Source organism: Brachycentrus maculatus, unplaced genomic scaffold (genome assembly GCF_059751285.1).
Source record: "Brachycentrus maculatus isolate JH-2025_06_01 unplaced genomic scaffold, ASM5975128v1 h1tg000144l, whole genome shotgun sequence".
Taxonomy (NCBI): Eukaryota; Metazoa; Arthropoda; class Insecta; order Trichoptera; family Brachycentridae; genus Brachycentrus; species Brachycentrus maculatus.
This window is the reverse complement of record NW_028280897.1, coordinates 2,660,761-2,680,556: the sequence shown is the minus strand read 5'-3', so window position 1 is coordinate 2,680,556 and position 19,796 is coordinate 2,660,761. Positions and strand designations below refer to the sequence as shown.

General features: G+C 32.7%; 1 protein-coding gene across 1 annotated transcript; it reads left to right on the top strand.

Annotated features, from left to right (window-relative positions):
• Positions 1 to 6,186: 6,186 nt before the first annotated feature.
• Positions 6,187 to 18,216, top strand: LOC148308913 (uncharacterized). The gene is made up of 5 exons (XM_088260917.1): positions 6,187 to 6,224; positions 9,319 to 9,473; positions 13,405 to 13,482; positions 16,852 to 17,036; positions 17,793 to 18,216. Exons 1-5 carry the CDS (start codon positions 6,210 to 6,212, stop codon positions 18,065 to 18,067), a joined length of 708 nt encoding a protein of 235 aa, XP_088117043.1. The 5' UTR covers positions 6,187 to 6,209; the 3' UTR covers positions 18,068 to 18,216.
• The last annotated feature ends 1,580 nt before the right edge of the window (positions 18,217 to 19,796 follow it).

Here is a 19,796-nt window from a genome sequence, read left to right as displayed (position 1 = left end):
TATACGGCTGTGAAACATGGCACCTTACAAGGGCCCAGAGCAGCCGTGTACTAAGCTTTGACTGTGCCTAAAACAGGTGTTTGCGGAGAATCTTAGGCGTGCGGTGGTTTGACTTTGTGAGGAATGAAGAGATAAGGCGTAGGACGCAGCAAATCTTGGTCACAACTGTCGTCAAAAAAAGGCGATTCAGTTGGCTTGGCCATGTACTCCGCATGCCTCCTGAGAGCCTTAATCAAGCTTGCCTCTTTTACAAGGCATCAGGTTCGCGCCGCCCAGGACGACCACTGCTGACAATTCGTCGGCAGTTCTCGTCAGAACTTCACGACGCGGATCTGACTTGGGAGGATGCAAGGGAGCTGGCAGCCGACAGAAAAGCCTGGAGACAGTTTGTGGACTCCATATGCTCCACCTAGGGAGCGGATATGGTTATTATTATTATTATTATCTTTATAATTTCATAACCCTTTACTCCGCTTTCTGTCCCCTTATATTTTCTCGTATTTCATTAGGTTTTTAATACATTTTATGTTTTTTAATCATGTTACAGCTTTTTGCGAGGCATATTTATGATATTTATCAAGAGAATGTGGTAATAGAAGCAGAGGAAGACATGTTTGGCATGATCAAATATTTCAAATACTTGAAAGTGGTCAGGTCAGGAGTCGGAATCATCGTAGTGTATATATGAGAAGCTGTATTTATGTGGAAGAAGTGAAGCTTGTGTGCAAAGATTGGTGTGGCGTTCTATTCTCTCTGCCTACCCCTGCGGAGATGTAGCGTGGTGTTTAGTTAGTTTTTTTTGTTAGTTTATCAAAATAATGAAATTAATTGACATTGTAGATGTTTTGAAAAGAGTGATGGTTTTAAAATGTGTATCTTTCATATGTGCATACATATCGAGCCGAAAAGGTTTTTTTTTTTGTGAATGCGAGTCTAAAAGAGAGTCCCAGAGGACTCTAGAACAGCCTAGTGGTCAGCGAAATACTCTCACTTCCGTTTTTGATAAAAAAATCATGAAACAACCCATCGAAATGATGAAAATGAAATAAAACCTGTGTTGAAAAAACCGAAATAAGTAATTTAATAAAACGATGTGTTCCAGCTTACCGTGAGATGTTATCACCTGACGAAATATGACGATAGACTTAAAAATGTCATTTCATTAATTCAATGAGTTATGTCATTATTTATTTATTTTCTTTTTCTATAAAAAAATCATGTTTCGTCCGTTCATCTAACAAGAAAGAAATTCATTCGAATAAAAATAACAATATTTCTCATTTAAATATGTAAAAAGTACATGTATAATTCGTTGTTACAATTTAATTTCTAGTTTTAATTCAACATTGATAATCGGATTAAATAATCGATAAAAAAACGAGTTACAGCATGAAATTTGTATCTATTTTTTAGATTTTAGATTCGATCATTTAAAGCTGAACGCGTTAATCAGGACACAAACTTGCTTGTGTATTTCTAGCTCCTAATATATTTGACATTTAAAAAAAGTTACGATTACCACTCGAATCGCGTAATCGAGAAAGTTACATCTCTAGTTCCAATTACACTTCGCGACTCCTTTCTGCCTTTTTTTATATATTTTTCTTAAATAAAGAAATATCTAAAGGCAGCGTGTCCCACAGTTCGTCAAACACCGGATCACACTGTAGCTCGTATACTCCGTCCATACACTAATAAGTTACTATAGACATATAAAATAAAAAAAAGTAAATTGGTGTTGGTGGACTTTACTTTCTCTGTTCAGCCGAAAAGAAGAGATGTTGACCGTTAACTTTTAACATTTCGCGAGCTCCTTGCATGTGTTATGCAACAGATCAGAGTTGATTCAGAGATTCTCAATTTAAATTTATTTCTCCACATCAAAAACAAAAAAGATAAATCGTTTAATTAAAAATATTCACAGAGTGAAGAAATATTCGAACACGAATACTGTATGTATAATATTTAACATCGTAAGAGGTTGTTTTTAATTTTATTTTAAAAAGGAATCTTAAGATTCTAGAAGCAGTTGATTTTACGCATTGCCCTTTTTGCATTTGTTAACGATTTTGTCATTTTAGAATTACAAAATTGTTTTGTGAAATTTAATTGAAGATAATCTCCATTAAGTTTTTTATTCGTTCATCAGTTTGTATTATTATTCTAATAATTTAAAAAAGGAATTATGGGTTTATGATAGCTGTTGTATGGTATAACTAATTAAGACTAAAATTTTCTAATTTCAGGAATTGATTCGGCAGTCACTTTGTGATAAAATTTTCCATTTTTAATTTAAGTTTAACTTAGTAAATACCACTATTTTTTATATCCTAAATTTGGAATAAGCTTCACATACGGTCTTTGAAAACGATGAGAAATGCATCGAAATACGTGTTGCAATAGATTTTGAGAAAAAGTGGTATTTACTAAGTAAAATTAAAAAACAAATTAAATAATCAAATTTTTAAATAACGAGAGAATACAACGTTGATGTCAATATTCAATTTTAACTTGAAATTTTCATCCGAAAATCTTATCAACGTTTGAGCTTCATCCGAGTTGAAGATGATATTGAAATCACCACTCGTCAACATTTTGTCCAGCACTTTCCCAACAATGCTGCACCTTCAACAGTAAAAAATAATAAGCTAATGTACTGTATAATATGCAAGCGTCTACTGATTCATATGCTACGTAATAACACAGTCTTGGCTGTCTATTACGTATGTGATGGAGAGAACAGAAACGATTCTCCGACTCTTTCCTTTCAACTGGTTGAATTCCGAAAAGGGGAAACGTTTGACTTTTTGGTCTGATCCAATTTGCCTTGCTGCACTCAAATAGTTTCACTTCAAAATATTATTTAATTACTTGTGTGTGCAATAACGACATTGTGACTCTAGGATATGGAGAATGTATGTGTTAAATACTTGGGTTTCCGTGTGTATACTATAAATGTAGGAACATATTACATTATATTGTAGGTTGGTAGGGGAAAAATAATGTATTCCAAACACGCAGGATACCCATAAATTAGGTTTCTGTATGCGGTACTAACGTATACAGATTTCTAACGAGCGATAATTCAATATGAAAAACTTATAACAATGCCTAATTAAATTAGGGAAAGAATTTTTATATTTTAAAACATATTTTTATGGCTTATGTAAGAAAAATAACACGAATGAGGCCGTTTATTACCCTGGATGACGTTATAAATATTTCAATGTTTTAATTCGGATGTTTCGGAATGGGGTTCCGACACAGTCGCTAATAGATTGTCAATGTTTTACTTAGTATTTCTCATTTACTACAAAGTGACTGCCGAATCAATTAATGAAAAGATTGTCAATGCTTTGAAATAAACAACCTCTTAAATGCGTTCAAATCTCTTTTTTACAAATCTGTGTTAATTTTCAGCCTATGACAGGTCAGAAGCCCTGGAAATACCCAGATCATATTGATATTATATAAAGGCTATCTATTGAAATTAATATTTTTTAAATACACAAAATCATACAATTTATTTTTTTATTATTAAATCTTACAGATGTTATATGTTATATTTGAATACAAGCCATTTTTTTATCATAAAATTGTGCGGTAAAATAAGGCAGTAAAAAAACATTTCAGGTGACTGAAAATTTAAGAAAGGTACAGAAAACTGGGCTTAAGTAGAGTTGTATCTTTGTTGAATTAGACAATAACAATTTGGAGTCAGAATAAGTATGGAAAAGAGTGTTTTGAACAATTCTCAAGTATTCTTAAAAACTCGTTTTAAAGTAAATTAAATTGCTTTAAAACTTTGTTGTTTTTACAAACTCGGCATTTGAGTTTATAAAATAATTTGCTTTGTTTATTTTTTATATGAATGTTCATTTTATTACACTGTTAAAACCCTTTTAAACATGTAAAAATATATGAAATATATATAAATTAAACGTATTTTTTCAGTCAATTTTCACACATACATAAAAGCATGCCTCCAGAACACTACGCACTACACTACATTATAGTTTAAATTATGGTAACCGGGTTTTATAATTCTATCCCTTACTTACATCCAATGGGCACTTTACCGTATTGATGTAGTGTTATCTTGATCGATATATGGAGGCAAGGTGATCACTCCCGCGCTATAGGTACCAGTCCAGGGTGGTATTAAAATAAATATTAGAGTGAAAAATTAATGATATTCATTTTTAACCCAGCTGAAAATCGTTCCTGAGGCCTCCAGCGCGGCAGCTGCTTGCAATTATCATATATGGCCATTTTTAAGACTGGGAGAATTTTAAATAATATACTGGACATTTTATGTATTTTTATAAATGTATTCCCATTTTTAATCTTCTTACGTAGAAAAAAAATCCTTTAGCCACTCTCATTAATTCATCTCCTTTCCTTTTCCTTCCTTCAAATTCTACTTTTTATACCATACCCTTACCCTTTTACTCCCTTCCTCACACACACACACACACCCCCACTCTTTTTTTATTTATTTTTTATCTCTTAATGTTTTAATAGTTATTATATCATAAATGTGGAATTGTTTAAGTGGCTCTATTTTAATTCATGTAACTATTTGTGTTAATGTAATGCAATGTTTATTACGGTTAATGTTCCTTTTTTTATATTATATATATATATATATATATATATATATATATATATATATATATATATATATATATATATATATATATATATATATATATATATATCAGATCTACCACCAAATGTCGCATGCGTCGCACTGAATAAAACAAAATACATCAGATAGAAAAAATATAATATTCTGAGCTGTTAGAACCAGATAGATAGATAGATAGAAAAATATTATAAAGATTAATTAAGAATAAACTTTTATTGTCACTTTAATTAAAAAGCAACACATTGTTTATTTTATTATTATACACCCACTTTACATATTATTTACACCCAATTTACAAAGAAAAAATATTATATTATAAAACGTTATATATATATATATATATATATATATATATATATATATATATATATATATATATATATATATATATATATATATATATATATATATATATATATATATATATATATATATATATATATATATACATATAATATTATATTTAAAAAAAAAGTTAAGGCTTTGACCAGCGCTGACGTAGAGTTTTGGTGTGAGTGCGCAGAAGGCAGTGCGCGGTGCATAATACAAGCAGAAGGAGGTTTTGGTCATGATTGACACATTTATACATTTATACACTTATACATATACACACATGGACATTCGTCTACAATATTTGTACTCTTTCTTTTTATACCTCTTACGTTAACAATTTTTGTGTGCACGGTCATCACTGCGGTTTATTTGTATCGTGAATAATTGTAAAACGGTTCAGAAAAGGATATTAGGAAAATCTTGAAAAAATATAGAGTTACACACCCAATTAGTGTCAGTATGCCAATAACTGTACTGAATCGTGAAAAATGTATTCGAAACGTGCTGTTTTTTTTTCACTGCTGAAGTAATTGTTATTGTGATAAACATTTTGATTTTGTTCAAATCCTTGCTCATTAATCTGGGTTGACTTAAATCAGCTTATGACAGGTCCTTAGCCCTTATAAATACCCTGACTTCTTGGTTTTTCTTTATCTTTGCTGAGAGTATTTATATGTATGAAGACTAATATTAACAACATTTTGAGTGTGTCCAGATACTTGTTCACAAATCTGGATTATCTCCAATTATAGGAGTTATTTTCATATTATATTTGAAATCTCATCAAAGATGAAGAATGATATTTCATCTCACCAATAGATGTCTCTAGTGAAGTTCTAGTGATTTAATTTGCGTAGTGATTAATATTTATAGTGATTTGAAAACAAGTAAGTTATAAAATGTGAAATTTCCAAGTTAGTGCTTCAAATATGAATTATATTATAATTATGATATATTTAATCTACTTTATTAATAAAAACCTTTATTCTGTGATGAGTTTCTTTCTGGTGAGCGCGCACATTCATATTCATTCACTAACACAAGGAGAGGGGTGCTCTCAATACCGAGACATTCATCCTTCTACGTACGCAAACACACACAGAATTGTGCACACACACACACATACTCGTGCAAACACTCTCCCACACACGAGATCCAAGAAGGCTTAAATAAGAAATGAGACCACAAATGAAATCAGTTTGGTCATTTTGTTCACTCAGGAAAAATGGAATCATTTATTGTAAGTTATGCTTCATAATATTCTCAATATTGCGAATGGATATGTATTGTTTCTCAAACGTGCGTTTGTTAAGGCGTCTCTTTCTCTAACACGGATGTCCAGCTTGATAATTTTGCGAAAATTTGCTGTTAACGCCATAAAACATTTTCATCTAATAAAAATGCAATCTTAATAAATATTTCTCGAATTTGAGAGTTTCTGAGAAATTAACATTTCATTTGACAGTTTTTTAACGATTGAGACCCTAGATAACTAAACTATAATTATAGAAACATAGTAACTAAACATTCGTCAGGCGTACTACGCAATTGAAAACGTGAAAATTAAAAGTAAACTATTTAAAAATTAATACTTTTAATTAATTAAAAGTATTAATTTAAAATAGTAACCGGTTACATGACTTTAAGTTTGGTATATTAGGAATAGTCCGCCTCTGTAGTGTAATGGTCAGCACGCTCGGCTACCGTTCTGGTGGTCCCGGGTTCGATTCCCAGGGGGGTTAAATAAATATAAGTGATTTTTTCACTGTAATATTTATTCAATATTACCCTGGACTGGTACCTGAAGCGGAGGGCTAATCACCTTTCCTTCGTGTGTAAAAAAAAACGATCAAGATAACACTGTGTTCATATGAAGCAGTGCCCTATGCACCATTGGGGTGCGGATAAGGGTTTTATTATTATTATTATATTAGGAATGAATGTAAGAGACATTTAATAATAAATCACTGTTCCGTAAACAAAGCCTGGCGGGTCCGGGTGGCAGGGAAGCAAGTGCGCTTGACTTTTTCGAAGAAGGGCGTCGTCGCGTGGACGAATGTTTAGTTATCTAGGGTTAACCTTGATGTTTGGAGATGAAGCATGGAGTTGGCATAAGAAGGGTCAAAGTAGACTGAATGCATTTTTAATGCGATCTCTCAGACAAATGTGTGGAAAAAACAATGTACGATTGAACAGGTGACGAAATAAGGAATTAATGAAGTTGTATTAAGAGCAGGGTAGGCCGAGGAAAATCTGGCTTGGTCGAGTGTTTCAAGTATTTGAAAGTGGTCAGGTTATCAGAGGAATAATTGGCGGGTAAGTACGAGGAGACGCATGAATGGAGAATAAGTGAAGATTGTTGGCTAAGATAGATTTGTGTGGCGTTCAATTTTCACAGCCTACCCCTGCGGGGAGGCGACGTAGTGATAAAACTTCCAATATTATACATGGGTGTCATAACTTGAGATGAATCATCCATCGTTTTTTAACGAAAGAAATGGGTCTGAGTATCCCAGGGCTTAAGACCTGGCATTTAACTGACTTAAATGACATCCTTAATTTTTTCTTCAACTTTTATCCGCAACCCAATGGTGCATAGGGCACTGCATATAAACCCAGTGTTATCTTGATCGTTAACACATGAAGGAAAAGTGATCAGCCCTCCGCTTAAATATCCTTTTACTACAAATTATCCTCATACTACTTCACAAATTTTTCGCCGTCAGCAAAAATTCCAAATCTATCATATAACAACTAACATACGAAATAAATCCAACAACAATGCAAAATGACATCTTTCAAAAAGTATAAAAAGTATAAAGTATGTTTAATAATGAAAAGAAAAGTAAACGTCACACAAGTGTATAAAGTGATCACTTAAGTTAGCCAACTGCCAGGTCGTAAGCCCTGGGATGCTCAGACTTCCATCTTCTTTCTTATGAAAACGATAGATGTTTCATCTCTAGACAGGCGCCGTGGCGTAGATGGGTAAATGCTTGACTGCGAAACTCGCGTCGCGGGTTCAATTCCCGCCAATTGCAAAATAAATTCAAGAAAGATTTGTGTTCAATCTGTCTTTTGTACCCATCATCAATCCAACCCTCTACACATAGAGGCTTTGTGGGTCATTCCTTAAAAAAAGTGGAGGCTTCTGTAATATACAACTATGGGAGATATATTTGCCTATTTATAATATTAAAAAATTATAAAAAATTCATGACAAACTAGCAATACATTTAATTACTTTCACTTATTTTTTTATAATGTATGATTACCAAAGCATCTAATTAATAAATCAATTATATTTATCATCATGCTGCTTCCCCGCAGGGGTAGGCAGAGCTAATCGAACGTCACACGTTGTTGAAAGGAGTGAGCGATATGTAACTATGAAGTGTTACAAAATTGATGTCGGCACATCAATTAGATAAAATCTCATCTCGCCGGTACAAACATACCGCTTGATCAGTTAATGCTGATCAAATAAATAATAAATAAATAGTTAATGCTAATCAGATAAATCAAAATATAATATTTTTTAGCAAATAAAAATCTATCAGCGAAGGCTAAACTGGCAGTACACAACGGAGTCCTGGTTCCAACCCTTATGTATGGAAGCGAAGCATGGAGGTAACAAAATAAGGATGAAAGCAGACTGAATACAGTCGAATTGCGATCCCTCAGACGAATGTGTGGCAAAACAACTGTTATGTTTGATAGATGTTCGAATGACGAAATAAGGAAAGAATGTAAGGCTGAGATAAGCATTATCGATAACATTAAGAAAGGTGTGGTGTTGAGATGGACATGTGGAACGTATGAGTGGGGAAAGAACGGTTAAATAAATTTATGAGATAAATGTAGTTGAAAAAAGAAGCAGAAGAAGACCGAGGAAAACATCGGAGGCACAATCAGGTATGTAAAATACTTGAAAGCGGCCGGGTCAGGAGTCGAAGTAATCGTCGGGTATGTATGAGGAGATGCATGAATGTGGAAGAGGCAAAGAATGTTTGCAAAGACAGAGTGGTGTGGCGTTCGATTCTCTTTGCCTATCCCTGCGGGGAAGCGTCGCGATGGTTAGTTAATTAGTTAGTTCTAAATATGTGTTACTAGGTAGCTCTAAGTGAGTGACTGGTTTCTATGATAGACAAATCTAACATCCGCTTGCAAGACTATGTGAATATGCACACGATTACGGCTATGTTGTTGTTACCAATATGTCACTTATATTCCTTACACTTGGAAATCACAAAAACACTTTTTTGAGTTTTCCATGGTTGAGAGTTGGGAAGTATTCCTTCACATGTCGAATAATTATGGTATTTTGTTCTCAGGTAACTCTTTTTGTACTGGCGATGGTTTATAGTGCATCAACCATTCCAGTCGACCTATCGAGCGAGCTTTCGGAGACACGTCAGTCCTCAGAAGACCTGTCGGTAATTCCTATAGTCAACTCCAGCGATATCAGCAATACTACAGAACAAAACTTGTAAGACATTATTCTTTACTCTTTATAAATATAACCTTTCATTGCTCATATATTTTAAGAAGAACAGTCCTTAACCTTTCCCTTCCGCTGCTAAAATAAAACGCGCGTCCCGGTGTTGGGTAGTCACTACACAATAAAAAATTAGCGATTTTAAATCGGAAAAATACGGACATTCATAGCTTATCATTTTAATTAATTATAAATGAAGTCAAAAATTTATAAAAATATAAATTATAATACAATGATTAAAGAAAACACTTGTTTTTTACCACTTGAGTTTTATTATAGACTACATGTTTCAGAAGTTAAACTTCCATCATTCAGGTCTGTATAATAACTAAAATATAAAATATAAAATTGTTCTATAAATAAGGAGAGGGGAAAATAAGGGGAAGGGGTTACTTTCCCCTCTCCTTATTTATAGAACAATTTTATATTTTATTTTTTAGTTATAATACAGACCTGAATGATGGAAGTTTAACTTCTGAAACATGTAGTCTATAATAAAAGTCAAGTGGTAAAAAACAAGTGTTTTCTTTAATCATTATAACATGTCTTACAACAAAGTTAATGCCGAAACAATAAATAAAATAAATTATAATAATTATAATAATTTAGATCTATTAATTTCTGAAAACATTAAAAAACCATCTAGCAACGCTCACGGAACAAGCATAGGTCCACTCTTGTCGAAAGCTCTTTCCTGTCATTTCCCTTCTATTTGAAGCAGAATAGTCCTAATTCATTAAAACATAAACTTTGATGTGTCAACATTCCTCGTTCGATACGATTAATGTAGACTTAAAAAGACTTGTCGGTAATTTCTGCAGTCGACTCCAGCTATTTTTATTTATTTATTTAAACTTTATGTACAGAAAAGAAAAAAAGTACATTTGCGGACTTATAGCTGAAAAGCAATATCTTCCGACCAACCACCAACAGACTAGTGATATTGATCAAAACGTTGAATACCACACATAGCTGTTTGCAATCAGAGGGTAGATATGAAATTAATATTATTAAACCATATTCGCTCCCTAGGTGGAGCATATGGAGTCCACAAACTGTCTCCAGGCTTTTCTGTCAGCTTCCAGCTCCCTTGCATCCTCCCAAGTCAGATCCGCGTCCCGAAGTTCTGACGAGAACTGCCGACGAATTGTCAGCAGTGGTCGTCCTGGGCGGCGCGAATCTGATGCCTTGTAAAATAGGCAAGCTTGATGGCGGCTCTCAGGAGGCATGCGGAGTACATGGTCAAGCCTAATGAATCGCCTTTTCTTGACGGCAGTTGTGACCAAGATTTGCTGCGTCCAACGCCTTATCTCTTCATTCCTCACAAAGTCAAACCACCGCACGCCTAAAATTCTCCGCAGACACCTATTCTCGAAGCTCATGAACCAATTTAGAAACGGCTGCTCTGGGCCCTTGTAAGATATAAAATACAAATTACAAATTGACATTTTCAAAACCATATATTACAAGGATGATAATAAGGAGGGCAAAGGAAAAGGGCAGTTTAGGGAAGGAGATAGAGGGAGAAACTAAGGGAGGAAGTTTGATGGATTTCATGAATACTACTGAACAAAACTTGCAAATTGAGAATGTTTGCCATTTCTTTTCTATTTTAAGTACCTTCATTCCCATACGAGTTTTTGGAACCATCTATGGTTGAATTGAATACGTTTTTTAATTAGATGTAAACAAATCCTATGTAAACAAACCCAGGTAAGTGAACAAAGATTATTGAAACAAAAGTCGAAACGATATATCTTACATGATCCTTAAATATATTTAGAAACGTATGAAAGTCATTTATTTGCATCTGTTGTGGGTTTCAATATTCCCACAGGTCTTTAACCCTTTCCAGGGAAAATAAACAGTGGTGAGAGACAATTTACATTGTCATCACATTGTACGTTTATTTTATAAATTTTATACTCAAAATGTTGTGAAACTGAAATACAACTTCAAAATTTTTATTAAATTCCATTTTTCTCGAAGCCTTTGTCTTTGTCCGCCTCCGTAGTGTGATGGTCAGCACGCTCGGCTACCGTTCTGGAGGTCCTGGGTTCGATTCCCAGGGGGGGTAAAATAAATATAAGTGATTTTTTCACTGTAATATTAAATTAATATTACCCTGGACTGGTACCTGAAGCGGAGGGCTGATCACCTTTCCTTCATGTGTAAACGATCAAGATAACACTGCGTTTATATGAAGCAGTGCCCTATGCACCATTTGGGTGCGGACAAGGGTTTTATTATTATTATTTCTCGAAGCATTCGTATTCCCAACTCGTATATATGTAAGTACTTACGTTCGATTTATTTTACTCTTTGACTCTCCTATTTGAACTTGTAAATTTGACTCTCCCATTTGAACTTGTAAATTTGACTTTCCTATTTGAACTTTTAAATTTACGGATGGATAACGCAGATAGACAAAGTTCACACTGTTTGGTTTCGTCGTTTTGACAACTTTGCATTTGTTCGGTAATGTGGTGCTGTAAGCCATTAAATGTTGTGTTTGCGTTGGGTGTTATTTTTCGCGCGCCAAATCTGTTTTTCCATCTACAATGGAAAAGGAAAAATTCCAATTTTGTGTATAGACGACGTATCGAATGTTTATGGGAGATAAGAAAATTAATATTTGTTTGGCGAAAACATAGTTTGTTTAGGGATGGGAGTCATGTAAAATTGTTTGGGGAGTAATTATCTAATATTGACACCGGAAAACAAAAAAAAAACATTATTAAGACATTTAAAATATTAAATAATATACATTTTCAACATTTTGAGTGTGTCTCACTCAAAATCTGGATTATCTCCAATTACAGGAGCTATTTTCATATTATTTTTTGACATCTCATCAAAGATGAAGAAGGATATGGAAGTCTGGGCATTTACTGGGCTGACGACATAAGAATTTGAGTAGTGTGGTTGTCAATAATGGGTAGAATTGGTGTATGTTACAGGTGTGTAAAGTGATCACTTAAACCAGCCTATGACGGTCGTCAGCCCCGTCTTCATCTATGATGAGATGTCAATAAGAATATGGAAATAATAAACACTTATTTAAAATTTCCATGATTTTTTTTCAAAATCGCTACCTTGAGAAACTATAAATATTTTATTATACCTTTTTTAATTACAAGATTCATCTGGTCCAATGATTCGTTAATCGTTATTTTTAAACAGTCAATAAGTGGTATGGACATTTGGAGCGAATGGATAACGAGAGAATGTCTATGAAAACTTATTTGGCGAATGTGAACGGGAGAAAAGAACAAAGACGACCGGAAAAGACCATCAATCGGAACCTAAAATCTGGTGATGTCAAAAGTCTACGTAATCGAAGGGCATGTATGACTCGATGTGTGGATGTAACAGAAGCTAGTAGTGCATTTTACGACAGACGAGCGTGGTGTGCCATCTTGTCTGCCTAACCCTGCGGGGAAACGCCGAGATGGTAGTGCTAGTACATAGTAGTAGTTAATTTCTGGAAGCTGTCAAAAACGTGCTTTTGAAACTATGATTAAGTGATCACTTTACACACGTGAAACAATCACCATTCTACCCATGATTGACAACCACACCTTTCCAATTTTCGATCTCCATAACATAACATATATCATTAATCTCTTATAATACGGGTGGAAATCTTCAATACAAAACGTAAATTCCAATGTATTGAATAACGTATGTATTTAAAAAAAATTCTACCATAAGTAGATTTACGTTTTTCGATGCATTCCACATCATTTTCAAACATCGTAATGCGATATGCATCGAAACACGTGTCTCGATAGATCTTAAGCAATAGTGGTATTTACTTAGTAAAACTGAAATTAAAAAAAGATGGATATTACCAAAAAAGGGCTGCCGAATCAATTAATGAAAAGGTTGAATACAGTGTTTACGATATTTTTATTTTCAGATACGTTATCAAGGCGTACGTTTATGAAGTGGGAATTCTGACAGACGTAGGAGATAATGACACAATAAGCAATACGACGTAAGTACAGATATTTCTTTGTATAGGGTTACCCAAACCACAAATGTCTTTTTGAATATTGTGTAATATTTTCAGAGCTAAAATATTTTAATCCGCCCTGAGTCCGACTTATGTGAAAACTATATATTATTATATACAACCTATTGTCAATTTAATAAAATGTATAATTAAAAATTAAACACTTATATAATACCGCTTAATGACACTCATTTAGTGATACAAGTGTTAGATTTTTTTTAAAGTAATGAATATGTCATTCCATAAATTTAAAGCCGAATTTTTAAATAAATGGATCATATTTGATAACCATTCTTGCATATAATTTTGATGCAATATTTTTTTTATCCCTAAACTTGTAACTTTCATAATTTAATAGATATTAAGTATTTAAAAAATGTATAATAAGATCCACAAAACTCTTTGTCAGTATTGACACTAGTTGTGAAATTCCCTAAGGGGAATATTAAGTATGAAGTACTATTTTTATTCCTAGAAATTTCGTACGATTTTGATATTTCTTACATGATGCACTCTCAAAACAATTTTTAATTTGATACCATTACAGTCCCTCCCAAGATATAAGTATTTACTTGTTACGTGACCTCGTTTAACGCCCTTTCGTTAAACGAGGTAATGTAACAAGATTCGATTGAAGACATTTAGTTTTTTATCTATAATTTTTTAACACTCTCCCTATCATTCATCGTTCACATTGTGTAATACCACTTTAAAAACAAATACCAAAAGGTGAACGATGGATGAAAAGGAGAGTGTTATATTTTCATACCAAAAAGTAAATAATGCTTTTATTATACAAAATATATCATTATTTTCTTCACATAATAATTGATTGATTAGTCACATCTTTGTAAGCATCCTTCAAGATGGAATTTATGAAAATGGCGCTATTTAAACTATCAAATATTATTTTGTATATTAAAAAGCATTGTTGATATTGTGTAATATAGCTTTTAAGTGGTATTACACTAAGTAACCGACAAGGAGATTGTTATTATTTTAACATGTAGCTTAGGACTGATCACAATCCCTTCGTTCAATTAACGATTAATAAAACACAGCATCAATAGAACGTACTGCACCATTGGGCGCGGACGAGGGAATGAATAAAAAGGGAAGGAAAATAATTAACCCTCTGCCGGGCGAACGGTTTACATTGCAGATCAAATTAACGATATTAACACAAACACGAAAAGCGCTCTCCGGCGGAATTTGTGCAAACCCAGATAAGACAGGAGAGCGACGACATATTTGGTATATATGCAGATAAGTTATAAAAATGTAAAATAAAAAAATGATTATTTGCATTATCAGCTAAAATTAATATGCATACTTTTGTATACACACAAATATTTTTTTGATACGACTAATTACATATTTTACTTAGTTAAAAAAAATATATATGGATAATATTATTAACAAAATTTCGCGTTTTTGTCCAAACTCCGAAGATTTCTAAGTTCTGAATCAAATTTATGATAGGTCTAACTATTTTCAAATTCCGTTAATTGATTAGGCACTCTCTTTGCGGTAATATCTATTAATTTTTAATTTCAGTTTTACTTGGTAAATACCACTATTAAATCTTAAAATCTATTGTGACACGTTACATTGCATCATTTTCAAACAGTACATTATTTAAAAATTCCTTAACAAATATAATTCGTTACATTCGTACACAATATTCGCGATGCCTTACGTCGGAATACCATGTGGGATCATACTGTATGTGCAAAGTATTGGCACTCATTATCACCACATCCGTAATAGGAGAAGGAGTCTCCTTGGTAGCACAATGTTCTATGATAGCGAGAGTGCTAATTTCCAACAAGCCTAATTGATCATTATTACCAATTCATGGCTAAACGACCCTGGCGGTTGAGATGTTGTGACAACAATGATATTATGGCGTTCCATTACTGAACCCGTTTCGCTACAAAAGCTGCTCAAAGTACGAGTTCATACGTATGAACTTATGTGCAAAAAATAATCTAATACAAGTAAAAGTGGAACCTCGAATATCCGGAATGATGGAGGATAATCAAAGTTTTTCAAATCAAATTGGACATTTTTCCAACAATTTTCAATCAATGTTTTACTTAGTAAATACGTGTTTCAATGCATTCCGCATCGTGTCACAGTAGATTTTAAGAAAAAGTGGTATTTTGAGTTAAACATTAATTAAAAATGGATAGATTTTACCACAAAATAACTGCCGAATCAATTAATCAAATTGAACTATTTACACATCAAACTTGATGTTTAACAAATTAAATTCGATATTTAATTATTTTTTTCGGAATTCACTTTGTGGTAAGACTTGATGAAATTTAAAAGAAAACAATTGTTTTTTACCACTGGAGCTATATTTATTTTATTTTGATAACTAGTTTCGGAAGCTATGCTTCCGCCTTCAGGTCTAAAAATAAAATATTTAGACCTAATGATGAAACCATAGCTTCCGAAACTAGTCGTTAAAAACAAAGATTTTCTTTTAAATGTAATTAAATTGGATGTTTGACAAATTAAATTGGACATTATACAATACAAATTGGACATTATATTTGTTTTTAAGTTGTGTTAACTTCAATCCCATGTCCCATATAATGGAAATTACTCATCGGGAATTATATATATGACTTGTGTATGTAATGAATTTAAATAAATAAATAAAATAAATGTATGTTCTTAAAACACACTATCTGCTGCTGGATTCACGCTTAAAATAGAGATTAACATCTCTGAAAAAAAGTGATAACATTTAACCATACTGTATACATCGAAATGAGATCAAAAGATGCCGCACTTGTCATGCGTAAAAATAACTTACACGCAATTTACGACTGAAAAGGTAAAATTACGCTTCCCGCCCAACACCGCCAGTCGAGTGAAACGGTAAAATTACCCTTCCCGCAGATAGTGTGTTTTAACATTGGGAGTGGACATGGTTAAGTAGTAAGTGATATTTTTTGACATCTTAACATAGATGAAGAAGAATATGGAAGTCTGTGCATTTACGGGGCTTACGACCGTCATAGACTGGTTAAAGTGACCACTTTACACACGTGTAACATTCACCAATTCTACCCATCAATGATCACTTAAAGCAGCCTATGACAGTCGTAACTTCCACATTCTTCTTCATCTAGGTTGAGAAGTCATCAAAATAAAATGATTCAATTGGAGATAATCCAGATTTGTAAACAAGTGTTTGTAAACAATTTGTAAACAGTGTTTGTAAAAAGTGTTTGTAAAATTTGTAAACAATTTGTAAACAGATTTGTAAACACACTCAAAATGTTGTAATTAAGTATGTGCCTAAGTTCTAAGTAGTTATTTTGTATTTTTTAGTGACGAACGGGTGGATCTGTCATTCTTCAACCCGGAAAGTATCAACGGGACAATTGTCAACTTCGGGAATATTCCCATCCCGGTCCAGACCAATGTTAGCGGGCAAGTTATAACGGGAATAGCGCCTGTAGACTTTGATTCCTTCATCACTTCGAATTCCACCAACTTTACTGAAATCTTAGCTGGTAAGTCATTTCAGGAATCTCTTTCTTAATTCCATATGAGAAATTTGCTTTTAACTATACTCTAATAAGGATGAAAGTGAGCTTAATACGAGATAGATACTACATCAATTTCTCAACTAGTGGTGTCACAATCAGCCATACTTCCAAACGTATTGAAAATCGTACTCACATGTTGAATGTTCCGAGACCATTGTATACAAACAGGTTTCAAGAATTAATGCAATATGGATGTTAAATAATAAGCAGGATGGTGAATGTTACACAAGTGTATAAAGTGATTGCTTAACCCAGCCAAATGCCAGGTCGTAAGCACTGGAATGCTAAGACCATATTCTTTCAAGAGAAATGATAGATATTTTAAATCAAGTTGAGATACCCATTATAAGGATGAAAGTATGTAATGTGTGAGGGATGGATATAAGATGGGTAGTAATAATTATTAATTAGATTAAAGTTTTGTAGGTACTGACATTTCTTGATGGAAATGCAGTTATTTGAATAAAATAACAACTAAATTTGTAATTTGTTCACGTGAATTTTATTTGACCAGCAGACATGTTGGTTACGATGAAATCCGGTTGCTGGTCAAATAAAATTAGAGGTAAAATAACTGTGAACATTTTTAAAAATGATTTATTTGGCAGTATAAATAATTTAAAAAAAAAACTAGATGTAAAATAATTGTGAACAGACTTGTAGTTGTTATTTTATTTTATATTTATATATATTTTTTCATATTCTTCGTTTATTATATAGGCTTACCTTTTGGAGATAATCTATCTCATCTGATTCCCGCCGGCTCCATCATTGGTCCATGGGATGCTTTGGATATCTTCAATTCGACTGGAGCGCCGGTGGATGCAGCAGAAGTCACAAGCGGAAGACCAAGTAATGATGAAGAGAAGCAAGAAGGAATCATGCCTATCATTCCCTATATCTCTTCGGGAATTGATTCTCTTTTATCTCAATTACCAGCGAATAATTTTACCTTACATAGTGATACCAATACTCCAATAAGTCAACAAAATTAGTTACGAGAATATTGAAATAAAGACAAATTATTATATTTTGTATATCAAAATCATTGTTAAGTTTATGGTGTGGTAATGGAACACTCTCCTTATCGTTCATCGTTCGCTTTGTGTAATACCACTTATTCTTTTTTAAGTTATATTAAATATAGTGAACGTTGAATGATAAGAGTGTTATAAATTTATATTGTATATTATTTTATTTTTGAAGGCAGTTAAAAACATGCTTTTTTGAAATGCCGCTTTTTGGACGCAATGACAACGACATCCATTTAACATAACAGAAACACACATAGGTTCATGGCGATCAACGTGCTTCTTGACAGAATTATATATATTTATATATATATATATATATATATATTTATATATATATTTTTTTTTTTGTAAAGTTAAAAAATCAGCATAAATGAAACACAGCGGTGATTGTTATTAACTTTATTGTAAATAAAAAAGGTTTCAACCTACTACACATACATGTATATTATTTTATAATTGGTTTACTTGAAAGCTTGGTAGCTCGTTATAGTAAGTGTAAAATGTGATAACTCCGACAGATTATTTTAGACATATATTGGAACTGTAGAAAAATCACATAAATAGGTGGCAGGATGTTGGGAGCAAACACAGAAAACTCCAAAACATTTTTTTAGCTTTTACCCAAAAAAAAAAAATTTTTTCACATGCCTTCAATATTTGCGATCTCTATCCCAAGCATGTTGCATTAGAGGCGGTATTTGTTGAAATATTTTTAGGCTAGTCTTTTTTACGACTAAGGTACCAACATTCCTAAAAATGCAAATGTTGTTGTGTTTGAGATGGGTTGTGATTACTATCGCGTGCTAGGAGGCAAAGTTTATAAGATCGACCCTACTACGCCACAACTTTATTCCAATTTCCAAACTCTTACTGCTTTATTCAAAGTAATTTATCTTTTAAAAGCCTTTTTACCCCAATGCCAGTGCCATCTGTTGATTTTTTTACCTCAATTGCAGTGCCATCTGTTGAAAAACTGAATTTTTACCCTAATGGCAGTGCTATCTGTTAAAAGTAATGGAATATTTTTGCCAGTAGTAATTAGAATGATTAATCACTTTTCCTTCATTTTCCACGTTAAGATTGTTAATTTGAGTATTTCTTTTTGGAGGTGGCTTTGTTTGCTTCCAATATCCTCATTTACAAGAAACGTTGTATTCAAATATTGCATATGAAAATAAAGTAGTTTTAAATCGTTGTTTGTTCAAAAATCACATTGGTCAAGAATATAATAAATAGAATTTAGTATTATTTTACATAACAAAAATAATTTAGCAATAATAAATCACAGTAATTTAAACCGACAAGTGCTCGCGTGTAGACGAATCGACTGCAGACTCAGTTTTAACTAAAAATGATCTTCTTACCCTTTCGTTAGATAAACTAACTCTCAAATGGAGGGAAACTAACTAAAATATATACTTTAAATCCTGAATGTAATGAGAGGTATATTTACCTATAATACTGTAAAAATAATTTTACAAATCTCGATTTTCTATGGCAGATTTATTATCATAAAGGCCCGATTCACAAATCCTGTTAAAATTTGACCTTGAAATGAAATCCTTACTCCCCTTTTCCAGTTAAAACTAAGTCTCAAAATGATTTTTGATTTCAAAATATACTTATATCTCAAATAACTGTATTTAAAAAGAATTTTGAAATAGACACATTTCGTTACATGAGAGAATAG